Here is a 23,962-nt window from a genome sequence, read left to right as displayed (position 1 = left end):
TTTGTACATGAATATGAACACGGTTGACATTATTTGTCACATGAGAACGGATCGTTTCTATGACTCGTTCTTGAGTTCAACAGCTCGGCTTTGGAACGGTTTGCCGTCCCCTGTGTTTTCTCCCTCCTACAATAACTATTCACTCTCCTTAAAAAATACCCTCCACACAGCGTCGCTCAAGATGACATAGGCCCGGAGGGGAATTTTCTTCCATGTTATAATGTTAAAAATATTGTTCTTTTATTATTTCCATAATTCCGTAACTTTGTACAATGCACACCATTAAAGGGTGGTTTTACATGAGCTAATTGTTTAAAATCATTCATTGATTTTTCTACGGCAAATGAGACCACAATACTAAGTGAAAAGTACTCGTGTTCAAAATAAGAGTAACAAAAAATGAACATAATTTCATATGGCATAACAAATAATAATAATGCTCATTTATTGTAGAAAGCGTTGAGTATTGTGTATTGTCTCTATTGTTGTTTTTTTTGTCTTCTAAAGAAATTATATCCACTGTATTTGCAGTGGGTCGCTTCATACACTCTCATTTTCATCCACAAACCCATTTAGTTTTAATTAAAAGGCTCCTTTGTGTGTGTTCTCCGTGCGAGAAAATGTCCTTCCATGTTCAAATATTGCCAGCAGTTAATTGATAATTAAAAATAAATGCTTAATTTACTTTATCAATGCTGTGTAAACACCGCCACCGCGCTGCGGTCCCTCTATTCTACATTCAACACACAATCACTTAAATCTTAGAAACAGGCGAAATATTGTATTCAGCAATTCTACCGATATAAAAATAACATTAAAAATTTAAGAAGCGATATCATTAATTTTATTGTTAGAGGAAAACGATGAGAGTTTCCTAATAAAAATAACAGATAAATATTTTTTTGAGTTTAATTCATGGAACAGAAGATGGTTTGAAAGGGAGATATGAAATTACATTAAAATTAATGTTAGTGATCTCTCGACAAATGCCTAATTTGCATTTAAAGAAACACTGTGATTTTTTTGTCAAACTATAACTTATTAAACTACAGCACAAAATGTGTTTTTAATAATTTTACCGTTTCGCCTTTACAAATGTATGGATATTATCTTAAAAAATTTGGTATTTTTTTTAGGCACTTAAAAACATAAAATGTTATAAATCCGAAGATTTAAAGTTTATTTTTTTGATTGTGATTGTGGTGATAAAAATATGTAATTTTAATAATTTCGTTAATTATTATTGATTTTAAAGATGATAAAAAATGTCACATTTCGAAACAGTTCCAACTGGGTACAACGTCATTATGACATAGAAAATGCTAATGACTGGTAAAATAGATGTCAATATAAAAATACCATTACTATCGTATAATTATTTTCAAAATAAATAAAAAATTACCCCACAGAATAAAAGATTTCGATTATCGCGATTGTTTTTTTTAAGTAAATCGATGTTTTCCAAATATAGTGATAAATCATTACATAATAAAAATAAAAATAGAGTAAGTGTAAATAAATAACTCGTCTCAATGCGGTCTAACCACAGTTTGATAATGTCCTTGGATGGCTACACAGCTGTCAATTAAAAAAATTAAATACTTGCAGAACATTACTCAATTTCATTTACTTTAAAAATAATTAAAAATAGTATTAATTATTTCCAGGGTAGTTGGAGCTTTTGTTATCGTACTCTAGTAAGCTTTAGAAGTATCGCATGAGCTCGTAAAAGCTTATTTTTAAATTTATCTCGTATTGTCTTTTCCGACTTTCAGATCTCTTATTAATGTTTCGCTATAGCATCGGCATAAGTCTGTTTTGTAGTTGTTTACTTTGTAAAACTCTCTTTGTTTGATCATATTGTTGTCTGTAGTGTCCTTGTACCGGTGCTTATTTTTGTCTGTGATATATACATTTTGTTTGAATTATTTAAATTCCTCCTTGATAAAGGAGAAATACGAAATGACATACCATGGTTCCATGCACTGCCTCCTAATTTGCATACATTCTATTTTCAGAACAACTTTGTAATGTAAATATACAAAACAAAAGAAAGTGAACAAACTCGTCATTAATGCATGGAGGTCGACAAAACTTTCATCGTATTTTATTTGCATTCGATGACTTCGAATCAGTTCCGTGTTGTTTCGCGCTTTTCTATGGTTTATTGAGCCAATCTGGTGCGCCCGCGAGGCCACATTGCAAATCACAAATTTGTATTCAGAACGCGTCTATAGACAAGAGTTGGTCATCTCCGCTATTTGGATTTAAAACCGTGGCTATGGAATTACGAGGTGCATTCTGAACTTGATCTAATAAAATTAAAATCCATAGATAATTCTCGTTCAGTAAATGGATATTTTGTACGAACTACACAAAATACTTTTTTTATATAGCTATTCTTATCGTTACGTCTTGATAATTACGTATTTAAATATTTTTAGTTCACACGCCAGTTATTTTTTTCGTGAGTCTCTCTTCATATTTTTTTTCCATTTAACCAACATTCTACAATCTACAAGCATTTATTGTTACGATTAATAAATGTGGTGATCTTCCGTGCTGATCATCCAGATTTCTTTGTAATAAAAGAATGTGGGTACTCCGTTACTATTTGGTTTTATCCAGGTAACTACAAGTATTGATATTAATATAAGAATTTACTAATGAAGAGAGGACGAGTTACAACAGACATGCCTTTTTATACGTCTCGGTCATGCTGTCTCAATCAGATATGCCTGTCTCTTTCATACCGACAGACATACGTTCACCACAATAAAAATCAAATATTTTTCGCGTGTGAATTAGGAATATGAAATATTTTGTCATTTTGGGAATTCCACATAAACATGTTGTCTGGAGTAGATTTTGTTTCACAGCTGGGGTCGACTAAAATCAAAATGCACGCCTTTGAGCGTTCATCGGGTTCATCATTCACCCTACTTACATGATTGAACCCCGGCTTCAGGCGTTCTAGGTGCATTTGAAAATAGAACGGATACAATCGCGAGAACAGTTCACTTTAGCGGGAAATTACCTACACGAAACATATGTAGATGTACTACAGGTACAACCCTCTATGGCACGGAATGCCTTTGCGGCGTGATTGTATTACCCAATGGACTCACGCTGTTTCATGAATTCCTATTACGGTCATCATTTCCACTAAACTGAATTTCGAACCAATTTAATCGTTGTTTGAAGTAATACAACAATGTTTAGACTCTAGATCTAGACATTTAATTTTGTCTGTATTTCCACTAATTTGAATTTCGAACGAATTTAATAGTTTGGTAGTTCTCCGCAACTAGTGTGCCACGTGCCGTGTGCCAATGGTATCAATCTGTGGCGGCTAGCGCTAAGGAGCGTTGGAGATACGCACTCCCTAAATTTCTAAAAATAATATTAACAATCAATAAGAATGCCACCAGAAACCAAAAATCAAAGCAAATAACGGTAATAAAGCTCAAATTTTTGTTCTTTGTATCACGTGTCATAAGTCACGTTGTGCGAACTGATTTCATTTCGCTCCATGAGAAACGTCACCCGGGAACGTCATTCATCTGTATGCGCGCGGAGCGTGAATGTAGACCATTCTAATGAAATTTCTCCGAAACGTGGGCACCGCTCATCAATATCTCTGAAAAAATTCACCGAGGAGGAAATAAGCCACATTTATTTGTCGCGCCGAATAGAGGTGGCCTCACTTTCGTTAACAGTCCGCTTAATGATTATTCCAGCAGGTAAGCTTCAAAATTGCCAGGTCCTTACGACATAGGGGTATAAAAAAATCAAAACAATTTTACATGAAAAATGTTATTAACGCCCTTCATCTTGCTCAAGGCAGCCGGTGCATCGGGTAAAAAAATCCATCAGTTCTCCTTGTAATTTGCTAAAAAACCAGAAGATAGTATCTACTAGATACTAGGTTCTTTATCTGATGCCTGTCGTGGGGGACAGATTGACAAGATGATTCAACGCACCGCTCATTGTTCACGAGAATGGTTTTTCTCCTGTGTGAATACTAGAGGTCTTCTACAGGGTTTTCCAATAAGAGGTGTTATTTTGATATTCAATTGTACAAGATCAATGGTTTCGTTGCTTGTATGGCACGTAGCGCCGTTTTTTGAAAGTAAACGTTGTCCACATCAATACCATCCAATTCCGGCTAAAATCATTAATCATTTCCCGATAGCGCAATCCATTCACCGTAACTGTTGCTCCAGCCTCATTTTCTAAAAAGTAAGGTCCAATGACTCCGCCGGACCATAAACCGCACCAAACAGTCACACGTTGAGGATAGAGAGGCTTTTCAACAATAACTCTTGGGTTTTCCGAGCCGCAGATGCGACAATTTTGCTTGTTGACGAAGCCGCCGAGGTGGAAATGGGCCTCATCACTCAAGATGATTTGCATTTGATTCACTCGAATGAATTTTAATAATTTCAATGCGTTGTTGAAGCGTGTATCGTTTTTATTAATGGCGTAGTTTCTACTTGTCAAATGTCAAAAAATGACAGCTTCAAAAGTAACATCTACCGAAATAGCGGGCTATTCAAAATAACACCTCTTATTGGAAACCCTGTAGTACTATAGGTGGTTCTTACTACCTTTTTCTGACTTGATAGTTCCAGTGTGTCACTTTGCCAGTCTTGTCACTGCGTTTTCAGTTACGGGAAACCGATTTGTATTGTGTAATGTTGCCAGATGCATGATTTTTTGTCATTTATACCTCCGTGTTTTTTTTGAATTTTGAAAATTAAAAAATGGTACCTTTTTGCCTTGTTGTTATCGCCTGAAACAAATAATACAGCAAAAAAAGAGAAATTAATTTGTTTTGAGCGACGCGGAAAACGTGTTAAATGGAAAACATTTATTTCCAATACATTATTATAATTTAATTAAATAATTCTACCATTTGTATTTGGATATGAATGAAAGTATGGAACACGGTCATTTGAAACGTGACATCTGACAATTCGCCTAGTCAGTGACATTGTACAATGTGAAATTTTCACGACAGAAGCTTCGTCATCAGATTGACATTGCACATTTGGTATGCAAATGCATGTTTCAATTCATTCAAAAATAATACATTCATATATCACATTTTTGATGCCAAACATACATTTTAATTACTAAAAATCTGCCAATTTATAAATATAAATGGTTTTTCCGTTAGCGTGGCAACTTCCTGTATGGATAGTTCAATATTCATATATTATAATTATTTTTTGGGTAAGTAAGTACCTACCTATTTTTTTTTTTTTCAATTAAATTATCTACTCGGAAAAAAATATATATTCAAATTTTATATGGATACGGAAATCAACTTATTATTAATTATTGCGAAAGGGCAAAGTGAAATGGGCGCAAACACTCAGCGCTTAATTCCTGTTATGAACAAAGCCGCACTGTTATGCTTCTGCCATTATACAAACAGTGATTGTTCAAATAATCTAGATTATTACAAGAGCTCTCTATGTTTTGTACGACTTGTACTTACTCCCATATGTTTTTATTACAAATCGCACTTAATCTTTATGGAGCATTGCTCCCGTACGATTCGAATTGCGTTTAGGGTGGAATCACATTACGCTATACGCATCATGGTTTGGCCTATTTCAGCATATCGCTTGCCATATATTACCATTGGGAATGTATGGAAAGCGGTATGCTGAAATAGGCCAAGCCACGAGAACATAGCGTGGTCTGTCAGAAGCACTTCACCGTAACTAAACAATTGTAAACAAATATCTATATAAAACATAGTATAATTGACTTAGCTAAGTCCTGCTTTAACTCGACCGTTTTACATTTCGTCTATATGTAAATTTGGGTGTACGTTTCGTTTCCGGTTCAAAATGATGGCTGTTTTAATGGTTTCGTATAGATTATTTGTTCAAACGTGAAATCGTCGTGTTTATTTGGAATTTTTTATTATTTTTTTCAATATTAAAGTTGCTAATCTGACTGAAGAAAGTTTGAAAAAAGAATTGTTATTGAAACAGTGAACAGTTTCTGTGGAAAAAAAATAAAATTCCTTGTCTTTAATTAAGTAGGTGTACCTATGATTCCAGATGATAATTCAGTTTTGATTTATTGAATATAAGAAAATTAGAAACATACTTTTCGTGGACGCGAGATCGTCCACAGAACTGGTGTAAATATGTAGAACTTATAAGCTGGTACCAACCAATACTCTCAAATCGTAACTTACAATCATTTATAATTCATACCTAAGCTCTAAACCAGTCTTTCTCAAAGTGTGTGAAAACGCCCCCAGGTGGGCGCTGGAAAGTTTTAGGTGGGCAGTAGAAGGCTGAAAGAAAATTAGGGGGCGTTAAAGAAATCTAGAGGGACAGCGACAAATTCTATCTATAAAAATCCGACAGAATCTAGCTGAATTAAATAATAATAGTTTGCTTTACTTCTTTCAACAAAACTTTGAGAACCTTCACGATGATTTTAAGGAACGATTCTAGGTTGTTTTAAATATGAACATACGAGACAGTGTTGGATCCTTTTTCAAATGTCAACACAGCAGGATCACCCCAGAAGAACAACAATTATATAACTGACAACAAATGAAGAATTCAAAATTAAATCCAAGAATGGCTACCAAGAGTTTTGGCTGCAGAAGCGAATATCTCAAATGTACCCTGGGTTATAGTTGACTGTTCGACGATTTCTGATTGTAGTTTTCTGAACGTAGATTTGGCTAACTAAAAAGAAAAATCGTCTCCAAGTTACTGAACGCTCACTTATACTTCTAAATATTGTTTGAGTTATTTTCTTCTCATTGAGACATTCTTTGAACTCATATATGGGATTTATTGTTCACACCCTACCTATCCTATCCATATAATAATGCATGTTTAAAAATATATTTGCAATAACTGTTTTTAAGATACGTAACAGATGGTAGTGTAAAACAATATGTAAAAATTTTGGGGGCACTAGTTTTTTTTGTTTAAATTACAAAGTGGGTGGTGGTCGAAAGAAGTTTGACAACCTGCACTCTAAACGCTTAATTAGAGTTGAATGGTTTCCTGATTCCGAAGGCAAAGCACGCCTCAAAGTTTAAAATTTGTCACCAGGGGTTAAAATGTCAAAAGGAAAAGGTGGGTTCCCATCCATCGAACGAAGGTTTGGTTTACCTGGTAGGCAGTTAGTTAACCATCAACAATGCAGTCAGACACCCCACTTAAGTATTCACACTTTATATCATGCTCCGCGGGTGTTTAGTGTCACCTTTCATACACAAGTTGCGCTCGTGACAAGCCCGGTGACAGATAAGCTGGCACCCGGGTCCCGGCCGCGTCACGATTAGCGTTGTTGCAAAATGCCACTGCTTACCCCGCCGTGGTGTTGGTGAACAGTGAAAACTACTGTTGTAAGCGACCTCACACAATTCCATCTGATAACCATTGGCAGTCCAGCTGCAATCCAGTGAGCTTCTAATTTTATTTAGAATCAATATTTCCACCAAAGACCATCTTGTACAACAAGCATAGACAGGCTTAATTATTTAGGCTTAAGGTCGGCTTAACTTATACCGCCTGCTAGTCTTATTTTTTATCTATTTAATCTTAATGGGACAAGATATTTTTTAATGTTAGTAAAGCCATTTTTTATGACTACATTGATGTCAAATCATAATTCCAACCATAGACAATCTTGTAAAATTGGCACAAACAAATACCTACTTAGATCTCGTTGAGCTTAAAACAGATTAACATGACATTTATCTCAGTGTTTTAAGGTCAGTAAAGCCAATTTGTACGAATCTGTAGATCACAATACGCAACGTGTCAGGTACTCTTTTTTCGAATAAAAATTCTAACCAAAAACAATTTTGTATATATATTACCCAATAAGAATAGAAAAATTCAAGCTGAACTTATTAGGTTGTGAAATTTTTTAGGTCACTGTGGCCAGGGGTGTATAACTAAGAACGAAATATTGTGACGTCATATGATTGCCCAACTATATCCACCAATGAAAAACTTTGAAAGTCTATGGAATAAACTTTCAGAGTTTTTTATTATTGTTTAGTGTAATAAGTAGGCTCCGAATGAGAATTTTAGTGTCCATATATTGGATTATCTATGGTTTTTTAGGTCCAATTTGTTTCATACAAAAAGCCCGAATATATCGATCTAGTGAGTGGTTTATTTATGAGTGAGGCCAATTTTATACCGCTGATAGCTTCGTTAAAGCTTCTCCCTTTTGAAGTGAAACTTCTTTAGGCGCGTAATGGATTTTCGATGGACGGAGTAAAACCGAGTCAGGATCGACACGAAAATGCGGGTACCCCCACCACCGCTCACCGTTCACTGTCCCTCTCTCACCATATGCGCTTGTTGAGGTGGGGGAGCCGCTCACGAACGTTCTCTCTCTTCTCTTCTTTCCTCTCTCTCAGACACCAGCGAACTGCGCCACGCCAAGCATCAGCTGCTTGGTTAGTATACTGCGTCGTGAGTGTAATACGAGTGAAATACGTAATTGATTGTGGTTCATACGGTTTAACAAAAGAAGTTTCACTTCTGTCTTGCGTAGGCTTGACACACCCACTTTTTTTCTCATAAACGATGCCTGTAACAGAAAGAGAGGTTACAAATTATAACGTACATAACTCTCAGCGGCACACAGTGGGCTGAAAATCGCCTTTCATAGACATAGAGACTTGAATTTTCAAGGGTATTTATTTTTGCTAGAAATGGATTCTGCTGATCATTACTATGCTATAAAATTTCGTACTAAGCAATTGCGTGTACAAATGAAGGAGTTATCATTTTTTTAAGAAAAATTTGTATGGCCCTGACATTAAAAATGAGGCTATCTCTGGAATCATAAGGTTGGCCATTCTATCCTTACACACAGATATACTACTATTTATTTGTAATTTTTTGACATACTTCGTAGTGTGGCGCAACTTGCGATTTTTTTTTTAAAATCCTCAACATGAAAAAAAAACTTTTTTTATGTTGATGATTCATTTTAATTCTTAAATGCTTTACATATGAGTAGGCTTGCAGTATAAATAAAATATTGTAAACTGGACAAAGCAAATCAAGTCCCTATGTCTATGAAAGGCGATTTTCAGCCCACTGTGCGGCAGGGCAATAAAGCTGAACGTGATTTCAACATCACCCATTGTACATTATTATAGTTGACATTCTTTACGATTGAGGGATTAGTAATTTCTAACAGCAAGACTACATATCTGTTTACTTTTAGTTCTGCCCCTCCCCAATTCTCTTTGAAATTGCTTAATATTTCATCCATATGCAAATGTAGATAGACCAGACCCATGCAATATCTATAGTACAACGGATTTTCAATGCCTAGCCTATTATGAATGAACTTAAATTTATCTACAAACGAAATTTTCTACATTCCAATGGGCCAAAGATTTACGGTATTTTAATAAGGAATTGTGTAGAACCGTTAGGTTATTATTGAATTCTTAAACAAACTAGGTAATAGCATGTCTAAATGTATTCAAATAGCATTAACCTTCGGCATTCGTGATTAAATATTAGATGCTGTTTAATAAGATTTATCTCGGAATGAAAAAAGCCTTAAAGTCTCTCTCTTATATATGAAATCGTATGTGGTTCGAAGATAATATCGGGACACCCAGTACCCCAGGAAGACAACACGATCGAGTGAATTAGGTGGGTCATGTCAAGATTCGTGTTGTTTGGTGGTTTTTTAGGTTAGTTTAGGTTTAAATAAATTGAAATAACTTACCCAGAAATAAAGAACTAACCCAGTTTCTATGTTTTTAACTTTTATTTTTGTTGGAAAAAAGACAAACGTTTAACTTATAGCTGTACATATTTACTGGCCATATTTTTAAAATTTATTTAAATTACATTCTTTTACTTCTTCATTGATTGTATGATCGTATTTTAAATGTGTATATTACCTCGTACACTTTTTTTCTTGTTTAGGTATTATTAAAAATAATGATAAACACACTCCATTCTTGATTCACATTCGTGTGTAACCTTCTGTCTTTCTGACTCTTGGCATGGCACGACCCAAGTATTTGGTTCACTTGATCGTGGCATATCTTCCTCGAGTGTCCCCTACTTACTCTATGTTTATATTTTTCTTACACTCCTTTGTTCGTTTATCCGCTCTGCATGCCCAAACTATCTAAGCGTCCCTTTCTTAATCTTACTCATTACGCTTACATCAGCCTTGCATTCTTCGCGAATCTCCACATTTCTCGTACGATCAAAAATGTTTTTACCACACATACGCCTCAGGGATTTCATTTCTACAGCATTCAGTTTGTTTTTATCCTTCCTCTACCAGTTCCATACATCAGAGTGCATTCTGACGATATTTGAATTCCTTTAACTACATACTACCATCATCAAAAGCGTTAAATATCGCTTGAGCAATGATGGAGGATTTATCTAGATATAGGTTTGAATCCGCGGCTATATTGCACTCTTTTGCAAAAATCTAAAAAGACCTAATATTAGGGTTAAAAAATACCTGATAAAAATCGTGATGTTTCAATTTTCGTGAAATCTCCCCTAGTTAGGTAGGTACCTACCTTTCTTTCTTCGGTAAAACACGTTCGCGTTCACCCAAATGTTGTTTTTCCTTTCCAAAATACCTACCTTTGGAATTATTTTCCCATCAGACGAAACACCTTCCATATTTTATGGATGTATCTCCCACTGAGAGATACAATAACCCGTCGGGGGTTTCCTGGGAAAGTATTTTTCATGCCACCTTTCCATTGTGCCGTTAATCTAAACAAATAATTTATAGTCGATCTTTTTAAATTTATTTATATCGTGATGGTTCTTCAATCTACAATAAATCTTACGGCGTGTTCATTCTCCATTTTCTATGAACCCTGCATTTTTCAATTCAATTCAATTTGGGCGTCTTTTACGTGGGAAGAAAATTATTCAAATACAAATCTTTTCTCAAAACTGTTCTCTAATTCTTTCATTTCAATTTGATTATTTTTTAACACTATCTGCATTCAATATATTACATGGATTGAAATATTAAAGCGGTGTGAAAAATGTTGAAAATATCATTGAACCATATAGAACTCCTTGACGAAAGTAACATATGAAAATTTTGTGACGAAGAAGTGACGATTTGGCTGCTTAATACAATCAAAACTGTGTTCGAATTAGGAATATTTTTATCGTTTTTTTTCTCTCAATTAACTTCAAAAAATAATCTACAAATCCTTAGAATTATGACATGATTAATTGCCGTTATAAATAGGATTATTTGCCTTTCGAAGGAACACCGTTAATAAAATTGAAATATTACGACATCTGTCGAAAATGTAATCAAAAGAAATACACATTTTAAATATAGAATTTGTAATTAATCAAAAATAAAATGATACCTACTTTATCGCTTGTCAGAATCGTTCCCACAATATTTCTAATAAATAAATAAACCTTTAAAATCAAAGCAAATTCTAGTTCTAGAGGTCATTAAACCGAGGTTACACAGAGACACGCCACCGAAATAATTATTTTTAATTACGTATTTATATTATTTACCCATTATTTAAGTATATGTATGTAAAAGCACAATGAGCGTCTAAATAAATAGATAATCAGTAAACACACATCTAAGGATAACTCCACGAAAATGGAATAAGTCGACTACCCTAACTCGATCCGTCCCACTGCTAGCTGAAAGTACTACTCTCCGTGGTATCAATCCCTTCATATCTTCCGGTTACCCAAGAAAACTATTAAATTTCTTACTTAAACCTCTAAATCTAAACTGATGAAATTAATTACAAAAATTTTAATAATATTTTTAACGACCGTACGAAGATAGGTACCGCGTTTCTCGGCGTCCTCTGCGCATCGTATAAAACGGGTTTTATCTCTCAATGATTAAGCATTATTTAGCGTAAATTTTATTTGAAGGGTTACACGCCTATATACTCTTTAGTCAACATAAATCTTCATAAAAATGCAATTTTATTCGCAAAATTTCAACGGCGTTAAACGTACAGAAAATGAGTAAATAGCCGTGAGTGATTCAGGCACAACATGACGGTGAAAGTCTCGACCACTGGACAAACAATTCCTAGAAGTGACATCAATACTGATTTGAAATAAAACTGATGAACACACAGAGAAAAATGGTCCTGTTAAAAAAGTGACAGCATGCCACTTCCTGATAAAATATTAGACATTCAGAATGTGTTATTTTTCCAATACATACCGTGACGGAATGCGACAATATCAGTATTTGTATGAACACGCCGTCCTCATAAAACATTCTCTTTTGACTGAAAATTTCTGAGGAACTCTTTCAATTCATTCGTTATAGGCCTGCAGTCCCTTTTTTAGCGGGAAAACTAATAATTTGACCAGATTTTTAATAAATTAACAGTATTTCATTTTTCGATTCAGGCAAATTAAATTGATTAGAATGCTTAGTTTAGCATTAATCTAGGTTATTATTCCGTTTCATTTGGAAAATTTATCAATGATTTAATTAAGCTGACGCACCTCGAAGGGAAGTTCTGGCTTTTTGAAATTTGTACAGTTATTTCTGTTTCAAAATCCTAAATCAACACAACCATTTTCAGCACGCTTTATAATTTCAACCATGAGCTATGAAGCTTTTAAATGTTCTTTGAATTGACGTTTAAATAATAAAACAAGACGCCAGAGTAAGGATATTGTCAAATTATGTTTAAAAAATTGTAACTTCTAACACTTTTTAAAACAGAGGCTTAAATACTATACATATTTGGAATTTTCATAATTGAAACTGATTGCAGGAACAATCAGACAAGCGATAAAATAGGTACCAAAGTTATTTTATTTTAAATTTCTGATTTCCTCTAAAATTTACAATGATGTTTGTTTTTGAAAGGCAATGATCCTGAGGAAATATATTTTTAACATACTTCACAAATCCAACAATTATAATTTTCATAAGTTTGTCATAAGCTGTGAATAGTTTTACGCGCTTTAATGGAAAATATTTAAAACCCTTTGTGAACTTTCAATGTTTTCGCATAAATGGCATTTTAAAATATAATTTAGAATAATACACATTCTCTATTTCGCAGTGTTGGTTTACCCCTACCTACAATGTCCGCTTTCCTGGTCGCGGTAATATAACAGCCGTAAATATGTGCTGCCTCGCTACAAAGAGCTTTACTACGCCGGCTAATCTTTTAAGAGCTTTTTGATGTTTAATCTAAAATCAGGACTAAACATACTCCATTTATAATCGGTTTATCTTATTTTCCTGTTTTATACGGTCTTTAATCGGGCCCATTCGGACCACCCGCACCCCGCGGACCTCGGGGGTACGTATTTTATATTTCCAGGGGTCAAATTGAATCACATAACCTCCATTCCACGCGCGATTAACTCGGGTCAAATATCTGACTGAAAAAACCAACCAACCAGGCATTTTTTGAGCACATACTACATTTTTTTTCAATAATATGTCTTTAGACCTAACCATTTACACATTTATACGCACGCACGCACGAGGCCATTATGCGTAAATTAACTTCAAATAATACTTGTTGAAGATATCTACTTGTCATATTTGTATTCCCGCAAGAACATTATATACTCCAAATAGAAACAAAACTTGTGATACATAGCTATTTCTTCACGCTACGTACTCAAATAGAAATAAAACTTCTGATACATAGCTATTTCTTCGCGCTACTTACTCCATATAGAAATAAAACTTTTGATACCTAGCTATTTATACACCCTATGTATTCTAAATAGAAACAAAACATGCGATAAATAGCTATTTCCACACGCTATGTATAAACTAGCCAGAAACATGTACATATTTTCACTGTATCTCGATTCTCTACTAGGTAGGCGGGTATGGGTTCCGCAACCCCAAGAACCATTTATTGGATAACCAACACCTCTGCCGATCACCCCAAGTGATTCGCTACGTTTAATAACTTAGCAGGGGTTTCCGGGTTCAGATAGTGAGGTTTGTTCAGGTCTTGGCGGCGGGTGCGTCTGCCTACCAGTTGCGTGACGGGTCGGATCGGGAGAGGCCGGTTGAGGTAGATATACTCTTTGACCTCTCTAGCTGGAGGGATGGATTCATTCGTCCGTCACTCCTGGACACACTGACCCCAGATTCCTACCCATCCCTCAAACCTTTTTCATTCCCAGTACTTCCTCTCTTTCCTTTCCTTAATAAGACCATCCACACAGCATCCCCAAAGATGATATAGGCCTTGAGGGAAATTATTTTCCTCAGGGCCTCCTGTGTGGATTTAATATTTTTTAAATATGTTTAAAAAGTTACGTATACCTACATATTTGAGCAATGAAGATATTTGAATAATTACCAGAAGAAATAAAAATAGAAGAAAATAACAACAAATTTAAACTTAAATTACAAAAATGTGTGATTGATTTATTCTAAAAAATGTTTTTGTTATAATATCTGTAAAAGGATTGTATTGCAATATAACAACATTTTGAAACATTTTTTGTCGTTGGAAAAACTGAGTACCTACCTCTCTTCAATACCTACAATGTAGATAGGTCGATAGGTTAACAACTATATAATATGTATAATATTGTTAGGACGGGTTGTTTCGGAGAATTTGAAAAATTCTTCAAATTTCAAAGTTAATTTTCCAGTTCTGTGAAAGTTTTTTTCGAGTTCTGTTATTATTTCAGTTCTGTCATGCAACTAGCCTACGTTGATATAATAACAGAACTTGAATAAGACTTTCACAGTACCCAGAAATGAACGTTGAAATTTGATGAATTGTTCAAATTCTCCGAAACAACCCGTCCTTAGTGTCATGATCGTGATATTGAATAAGAAGGCAAGATATTTACTCAGCCTTTTACTCACCTATCACGTGAACCCAAAAAGTTAACCGATCCATTGTTAATGGAATTTTAATTGGTTGGTACTTGTGCCGCGTAGGTCCCGCGGGAATTATACAAAATATTGATTATTTCCCCTTATCAGCCACGTGTACAAGTGCCTAGGTGTCTGGCGTAGGCAATAAATAGCAGAAAATTCACAAGTCACGCAGAAACAGCATCCGTATCAATACATAAATGGCAAAAAACTTCATAATGAAACTTGCAAAACCTATCAACGCATTGTTTAAATTAAAACATTTCTATCAATGACTTCTCCAATGTAAAAGATATCAACCCGATTTATAATAGAACATCGAAAAAATTTTGGTGTGATTTGAGAATTTCGCGGCCAAAAGTATTATGATGATTTATTTTTGGGGTATTATTTAACGTTATATAATAACAATTACACATCTGTCCTGGTGATGGACACGGTATTGCTGTCCGAAACATAGGCTAATGAAGAAGGTAGCGCAACACGGCATAACACCCCAAAAATAATACAAATAATTTTTTTTTTTAATTATTTACTTCGTTTAAATGTAAACGTTGAGCCGGTACGTCATATTCAAATTTATGAATTTCAAATAAAATTAATCAGTTATCAAAAAATATATTTTTCCACAAAGTTAGTTATTTTCAAGCTGTATTCATAAATACTGATTAAATACTGGCTGTATGGAAACCCAGTTTTCTAGTTGTTAGCTGTTGTTAATATTTTGACGGTAATAAACTGTGGAAGATGTTTATAGTAAAAGAACATTGATAATTTATTTGTTCAGTCCATAAAGATTAAATTCAAATTCACTTTCTCAAATAAAATGTTCACACAAAGCATCAACTTTCGTTACTCCTTTATTCGTCAAGTCTGTGCTTCGATGAATAACGTCTAGATTAATTTCCCTTATTCTATTTTCGCGGTGTTTGGTATCTTAATGGAATTATTTTCCATCAAAAACTTAAAATCCACTTTTGAAGTGACATGGTTATGATGACAACAATTTGTCCCAAACAACCCTCCAAGTGTTTCCCCCTTTGTTCGAAGGACGTTCCTTTCAACTCATTAACTGCCGTAATTGTTAGACCATTTAAACGGCGATTACTTATAAAATATGTCACTTTTATCACCCTCTACCGCTTGTAAAACCCCGCCTCATATTTTCAGCTTTTTGCCCTTTTGTCGTTTTTATCTGACCGTTATGTGCGGGTTACATTGTTAAAGTATTGACCACACAAAATGTATCAAGCGAAAAAAAACACTAAAGTAGATTTATATCTTTTATAACCCGATATGACCGAAATGCTGGCCCAACTCCCAGCGATATTTATTTTAGTTAAAACAAACTGTTTAAAAATCATGTTTGATAACAACATTTGTGCACACATTTGGTATATTACTCTTTTTTAGAAACAAATCACGTTGGTCCGAATTAAATAGATTGCTTTTTTACAATATTATCTTTATACAAGAGACTCTCGAGGGGTTTAACCAAAACCTCCTAGATAACAAGGCCGGGACACTCATTCAAAGCAGCCTCTTAACTTGTACGAGATTCTGCAAAAAAATCGTTTTAATTTTTTTATTCAATTATTCTTATTTATTTTGAAAATATCGGATAGATTGACATAACTACCGATGATTTTATACCAAATTCCCGAGCACGGTCGCTCTGTTGATAGCCAGACCGATATTGATAACGCAATATATAATAAAAAATCGATATACGCTGGCAATACTGTAAACTACTTTGAATTGACATTCCGAAACGTCAAACGTTACGTAAAAATATTAATAAATCGACAATGTTGAATTAAAATAATAACCTAAATATTAGAGATGTTCCGACTAGTCGGCGACTAGTCGGTAAAGCCGACTATCCGGCCACTATTGTAGTCGTCGATTAGTCGGCGACTAATCGGCAAAGAGCGCCGACTATCCGGCTTCTTACATTGTATGTATTTCTCAATAATATGAATGCGGGGGAACTACATGAAATGAAAAAACCTTGATTATATATAAATTTTTTTTTATAATCAGTCTTATACATTAAAAAATGTAAAGCAATCTTTCCTTTGGCAATCAGTTTTTAAAATTACTTGCTTGTAAAGAAAACATAATTATGACATTTATTCAACAAAATTAGTACCTATCCTAATTAACATAAAAACCAACATAATATCTTCTTATCTTCAATGAACATTTATAAGTATTTCTTATTATTAAAATAAAAAGTAGATTTTTTAAATTAACAAACTCAGTTATATGTATTAAAGCAAGATTGTATGTACAAGATGCACAGTAATATATTTATATATTATATATATATATATATATTTCCAAAAATTCTAAACATGAACTGTTTGATAAAAACAAAAAAAAAAAAAAAACATATTTCTTATAACCATACCTACATAATCTAATCAAATCAAAGTCACAGTTGTGACAACCAAAAATATCATAATCTCCTTATATTTTTTATAACTTACTTATATTTTTTAATTAAGGGTAAATTATGATGTAAGAAGACTAAAGCTTCTGCCCTTTCTGGTAGCAATCGATTTCTTTTTGTTTAATATATGTTTCCGGCCTCTGAGAACAGCTTCTCACTGTAAACGGCAGGGACTGCGGGACAGCAGAGGTACACTTTGGCCATGCGCGACCTTTCAGGGTACCTAGAACTATCCCCGAAACCGTAATCGGCTTAGCCGACTAGTCGGTCTTATTACAACCGACTAATCGGCTAGTCGGCGAAAGTCATAATCGGCACATCTCTACTAAATATGCATTGGCAGTCCGCATTTACTTTATGACACTAAAGGGGATTTGTTAGTTAGGGAGGTCTTTATTCACATTTTGTTTTGTGAATAAATCAACGGAGACATCTCACCGCGTATACTACTTCTTTCAATTCTAAGAGTTTCGTTATTTAAAAAAAATGTGTATATTGACAACTAACCGAAGCTTATCTTATAAGTAATATAAAGGCCGTGCTTAAATTTGACTATCGGCCGTCGGAACATTTTTCATCAATCGTTGACCGTGCTCTCAAATATCGCTGATATATAACTGACCACAGACGACGAATTCAGTCAATATCGCATTGATAGGGCTTTATCGATCACCTGTGCTAGACTTAGTCACATTTAATAATAATAATAATAATACTTGGATGACTTGTATAGCGCCGTTTTTGTGCAAAAACACCTCAAGGGCGTTGAAATATAACATATATTATTTATTCGATTATTTATCAACACCCTATTGGGCTTTTACATAACGGTTATAAATTAAACTGGAAACAGCTATATAACATAAATAAAAAATAAAGCCTAAAATAAAAAATTATTGTATTACAAAATGCCACTACAATTAAATTTAAAACCTCTTTTTAACTAAAATAATAATAATGATTGTATCATTTCTATAGCGTCGTTTTCGTGAGAAAATCACCTCAAGGGCGCTTCTTCTTTGTCTCTTCGGTAGGTACATTTACACTATGTCAACAAATATTATATGTACTTTACATATTATTAAGGTTGGCTGTATGAAATAGGATATTCGATTTACCTATAAGCTATACCCTTTGTATGTTATGTTATAATTTATTTGTACAATCAAGGTTTTTTATTTGAATTTATGGGTGCTGTGTGGGGGCATATTTGAGGAAAGGATTGAGGGTGGAAGGAAGAAAAAAAATATGTAAAATCATTTTTCAGCCGAGTTGTTGACTACCTACACAACAGGGCCTCGATTCTCGACGTCTCTAGTGGTTCGACCCACTCGTTTTTCGAGAAGAATGACTTTTTACGTTTGGCGTATTTAATTATTTTCTTTCGTCAGACTCAAGAATGAGAATGTCGACCAATATGAGTACTTTCGACAGCGATTGCGAGCGGCCTGGGTTGATAGAATCGATACCCAGATCGTAAAAAGACCTAGTTATTCTCAAGCGAAAAATTTCAAACATGCACAAGTGTTGGCCACGCGATCGGCGTGTCTCCCAACGTGCTCCCAACCGTGTAATCCGGTGCCGAAGGGATCAATGACGCTTGTGGAGTGTTTTATCTCTGCGTCTTTTATTATCAAATGATTTTTTAAACAAAAAATATCGCTGCAGCACAAAAGAGACGTCGTACTTGACTGCAATATTTATTGACAATGGGTAACCCTTGCTATCCACTCCTCCCCGCGGACCTATCGCACTCAAATATGTATAAATCGTTTTCAAGAGCGGAATTTGAACTCCCGTGGGCGCCAAGGGTTGTTACATAAAAAAAACCTTTTTGAGTAATTACTTCTACTTTTTTCGTTGAGCCGGATTCTGGGGTATGTCGATTTGTACTTTAGGAAAATGACTGCAATTTTTCTTCCGACGTTCTTAAACTTTCGCTCACTCCGATCTAAGTGGTGATATATTTACGTCACCTTAAAAGTCTCCTGGAAACTGGGAAAACCGGCAAAACTCTCCACCGCACTACATCTCTGCTTAGTTCTTCTTGTTTTTTGTCGAAGAATTATTTGCGAAGCGTTGCTTAAATATTTAATTCCAGGAAGTGAAAATGGTTGCCAACATTCCTGTATGAATAATAAATAGACGAAATGTGTGGAAATTCTAAGGTTCCATTGTTTTAAACCGCGTTGGTGCGCTAAACTTTTCCTAACTTAAATTGTCTTCTAGAATGAAGTAGATACAAAATGCCATCAGGTAAATTCATCGTTCACGATTCACCGCGGGGATAGTTCACCGCCCATAATTCACCGCGGAACCATTCACCGCAGGAAAATATATTTGCCATTAGTTTGACCTGTGTTTTTGTATTTTGTAAAATAATTTATTACAAATAATAGCCAAGTAACAAAAGGAAGGAAACTAAATAACAGTGAGGTTAGGTTAGAGTACCTCGTTACTATTAATGTAATGCAAACAGTCTTTCACACCAATCAGACATTTTATTTTATCTATCGTGGGTGGTGAATTTTCCCCACGATTATTTGTGGTCGGTAAATTTTCTGCGATGAATTGCGGGCGGTGAAATTTTAAAAAGATGCCCAGATAGCTGTGCAACATTTGCAACGAGCTTACGGTATTTTAAAAAGTCTATAAAATCCTATTAAAAAAACTCAAATAGAGTATGTAGGTAGGTGCTTAGGTACCCACTCATACACGATTTTCTCTTCTTTTTCAAATGTCACTTCGTTTGACAGTTGTAAAATGGCACTGAAATTTTTACTCTTCGTTCACTTCTCTTTCAGTTATTGTAACATATACTCCCACTAAGAGGAGGAAACATTAAAATGGTTTAGTTTTGACTTATGAATTGTTTATAATAATAATTAATAAACATATATGTAAACTTGTCGAATTACACTGCACGCAAAGGCTCTATAAAAAAACAACACATGATTTCAACTTAAACATCTAATGGAGACAACTTTTAAGACAAGTCGGGGGTTTAAGTAAATACGCACAAAATAAGTTCCTAGGGTGTTAGTTTGGTTCATTTTAATAATTTATGCGTATTTCCTAACCTTCAAACTTAACTTTGATTGAGGAAAAATGGAACTTTAATGCATGTTTTACCAACTCCCACAACATAAAAAGTATTTCTTGTAGTAATTAAGTTGAAACCAACTGTTATTTTTTTCCATACTGAGCGTGCAGCGGAATTCGACTATTTAAGGCGAAATTAAAAGATTACCTAGGTACATTTATTTTAAATTATACTGACATTTATTGGCTATAAAAAAGTACCCCGTCATTTCACAGATAATTCACTGAAAAAAAAAACTTCTCGTAATATATATTATCATGCATCACAATATTTAACACGTTTCTTTGACATGTTCAATATTGAACACCTCAGATACCCTAACAACTATATTTCTATAAATAGGTAGGTATATACCTATTTATATATTTTATTTAGATCAGTTTTGTTGTGTGTATTACACTCCAACCTCCTTCCCATCCTCAGAGCACGTATTCCAAGTCCCAATAAAGCAATACCCACGCACCGGCGTACCGGACGCATCGGGGCAGGGGTGTTCCTGGCTGCGGTGTACATACGCACCGTATCATATTACATATCACTACAATATGATAATTAACTTAAGTAATTACTTAACCGAATTCAATTAAGATTGCCTATCAGACAAAACCACACATCCCTCGATGCAAACTAACTCCAAACAAAATACATACATTCACCGCGCTTCATACATTTTTAAGATTTCATGCGGTGAATTCGAATTATTTAACGTAGCACCTCACATCTTCATACCTAAAATCAATAAATAACATTCACACAACACATATTACTGTACACAGACTAGTTCCATTCTCTTCCCCTCCCTTCCTCCATCCCATCCCTATAGGCTATCTTTTTTTTTTGTTCACTAATAATTAAGAAACCTTGGAGAAAACCAGTTATTGGTTCAATTATTATACACATTTTACCATACCTTATAATAAATTATAACTGTTCGTTTTCCCAATAAAATAAAATTATGAAAAATTTGTATAACATTTCTTTTATTTCCACAGAAAATCCGCGCATTCCAACAGTCCGTGGACGACGCTTGCGCGCGCGTGCAAGCTGCCGAACAAGCACGCACACGCTGGACGCCGCCCGCCGACGGCAACGCGGCACGCGCTCAGGCCGCCGCGCTGCGAGCTGCCGCCCCACGCCCGCCCGCACCCGGTGCGCCCAGCGCGCTGCTGCGAGATGTACCCGCGCAACTGGCAGCCCTGCAACGAGCACGCGCGCACGTCGCGCCGCACCTCGTGGCGGCTGTCGACGACCTAACTGCAAGGTACGTTTTTTTTGCCGAATATCTTCTATATTATGTTCCTGCCCTCTCCTAGAAGATTGGTTCCTCTGAAGTTCGCTATGATCGGGGCCACGGAATGAATATAAGATAATGGCAACTTCTATATACACATGCACCTAAATTTATAATAATCTAGCTTAACCCCCCGCCACGGAGGTTTTTGAAATCAGATGTAGACAGTAATTTTCCTCTTATTTTGAACGTCAATTGTGCAAAATTACATCGAGAAGTATCAAAATACTGATTTAAGGGGTGTGAAAAGGGGTGGGTGTGTTTTTCCGAAATATTATATACAGACCTTCCTCCTGTTTTGAAGGTCAAGTGTGCAAAATTTCATCAATCTCGGAATAAACTGTAACTTTGTTTAAAAACAAACTCGCAGACCCACACCGGGACACTACTTTATGTGAAGAGAGATAAATAAATATTTTTAAAAATAAATAAAAAACATTTACACGTTTTCTATGACATTTTGCAATATCTCTTAGGAAATCTGCAGAAAAAAAAATTTATATCTTCCATCCCCTTTATCAAGGTTGGTTTTACAACAATAATGTTCACTTTTTTTGAAGATATTCAGCTTTTCTAATAGAACACTGTAATACAGCGATGTGTCTAGTTCTGTGTTCACGATAATAAAATGTAAAAATAAATCATTTGTGAAGTAAAGGGAGGAAAATCTACCTTTTGGCCAGTAATCAATAAAGTCACACAAGCTTTATTTTTCTTCCCCTATAGTGTCACTGAATTAATATCATCCATTACCGAGACACACTATATTCTTCACACTCAGAGTGTTGACCTGGTTTATCCATCTACTTCCTGGACCATAATATAAGAAATACTTCCCTTTGCCCATTTCATAAGATCTCAATTAATTATATACACAACCCTAGCTACCTGATTCAATTGGAACGCAAAACATATGAAGCACAGTGCAGAAGGCTAGTACGGTGTGGCAAGCCACCAACGAACTCTAGCGAACAACTAATAAATCACGCCCTTTCTGCGTATGGCAAGAGATGTATGTCAGCACACCTTATTTAATGTGTGATGTGTGTTGTTTGTTGCAGGGCCAAGACGCTGCAGGTGGCGACGGACGAGCGCATCAAGCAGCTGGAGGACTTTGGCAAGGACGGGGGCGCCACAGCAGCGCAGGGCTTCCTGGCCGGCTCCGTCGAGCCCCCGTGGGAGAGGGCCGTCACTCCCAACAAAGTGCCTTACTACATCAAGTAAGTACTCTATCATTGCTTCTTTTCTTGCTGAGTCACTGCTTCATTGCTGAGGGTCTTGATCCCCACACCGATTGCCCTAATGAAGCAGGCCACTCCTCAAAGCCAAATAAAGCCCTAGACATTGATGTTGTTTTTCAAATGTTAACTTGTTGCCCACAGTCATAGAGAATATAATACATCAATGCCCACAATAAAAAAAAAAATTCATTCAATATACTAATTAAATATAAATTAAACTTGCTATTGACTTTACACTTAACTCAATTAAAGTTTGTATGCCATTCAACTTCCTTGTAATTAAATTACTAAACAACTTGTTTTTTGCTAAAGGAAATTAATATCAAAGCAAATGAGGCTTATTTTTTATGACACTTTAAAAATGTTATGAAGCAATTTCCATGAAATTAATTGCTCAGACATTTTTTTTACCATCAAATTTCAATTACCTACCTTTAGTTTTTGAAATTAAACATTATTTTTCAAGTAATTCATTTTTTTAATTTCCTTTGTTATTAGTTATAAAATTTTGAAATTGATATTATATGATTAATTATGATTAGAGACATAAGGAAGATCTAAATATTAAAGCTACTCAAAAGCATATTTCCACTTTGAAATTGGAAGCATTTTTTTAATGTTTTTACTATACATAACTAAACTGCCTCATTAATTTTGTTTTTGTTAAATGATAAATTAAAGAAGTCCACTGACTCAGTATAAATATTTCCCTCCTAATGTATTCTGGGCAATGAGGAATACAAATGGTAGTTAGTCCCTGAATTTTTGCAGAGATTACCGTTACGTGATGAAATTAATTTATCCTACATATGGTATTTTTTATTTATTTCTTTATTTACGCCCATCGAGCTTTTACGTAAATAGTGGATTTTTTTATAGTTTGATAATGCCTTCGAATGGCGGAACGGCTGTCACAAGTAAAATTTAAAAAAATAGTTGAATAATTAAGTTTAATTTTTAAAAAAATTTATACT

General features: G+C 34.8%; 1 protein-coding gene across 8 annotated transcripts in view; it reads left to right on the top strand.

Annotated features, from left to right (window-relative positions):
• Positions 1-23,962, top strand: part of Dys (Dystrophin) — a 1,264,777-nt gene that overhangs the window by 1,225,175 nt on the left and 15,640 nt on the right. For all 8 annotated transcript variants that reach the window (XM_089640243.1, XM_089640244.1, XM_089640239.1 and 5 more), the window contains 2 exons: positions 21,449-21,717; positions 22,809-22,967. In XM_089640243.1, coding sequence (XP_089496369.1) covers positions 21,449-21,717; positions 22,809-22,967 — 428 coding nt within the window. The remainder of the gene's footprint in view (positions 1-21,448; positions 21,718-22,808; positions 22,968-23,962) is intronic.

The sequence above is a fragment of the Hesperophylax consimilis genome, chromosome 15 (assembly GCF_061612785.1).
Source record: "Hesperophylax consimilis isolate HC1 chromosome 15, BYU_Hcon_1.0, whole genome shotgun sequence".
Taxonomy (NCBI): Eukaryota; Metazoa; Arthropoda; class Insecta; order Trichoptera; family Limnephilidae; genus Hesperophylax; species Hesperophylax consimilis.
This window is presented reverse-complemented; position numbering and strand designations above follow the sequence as displayed.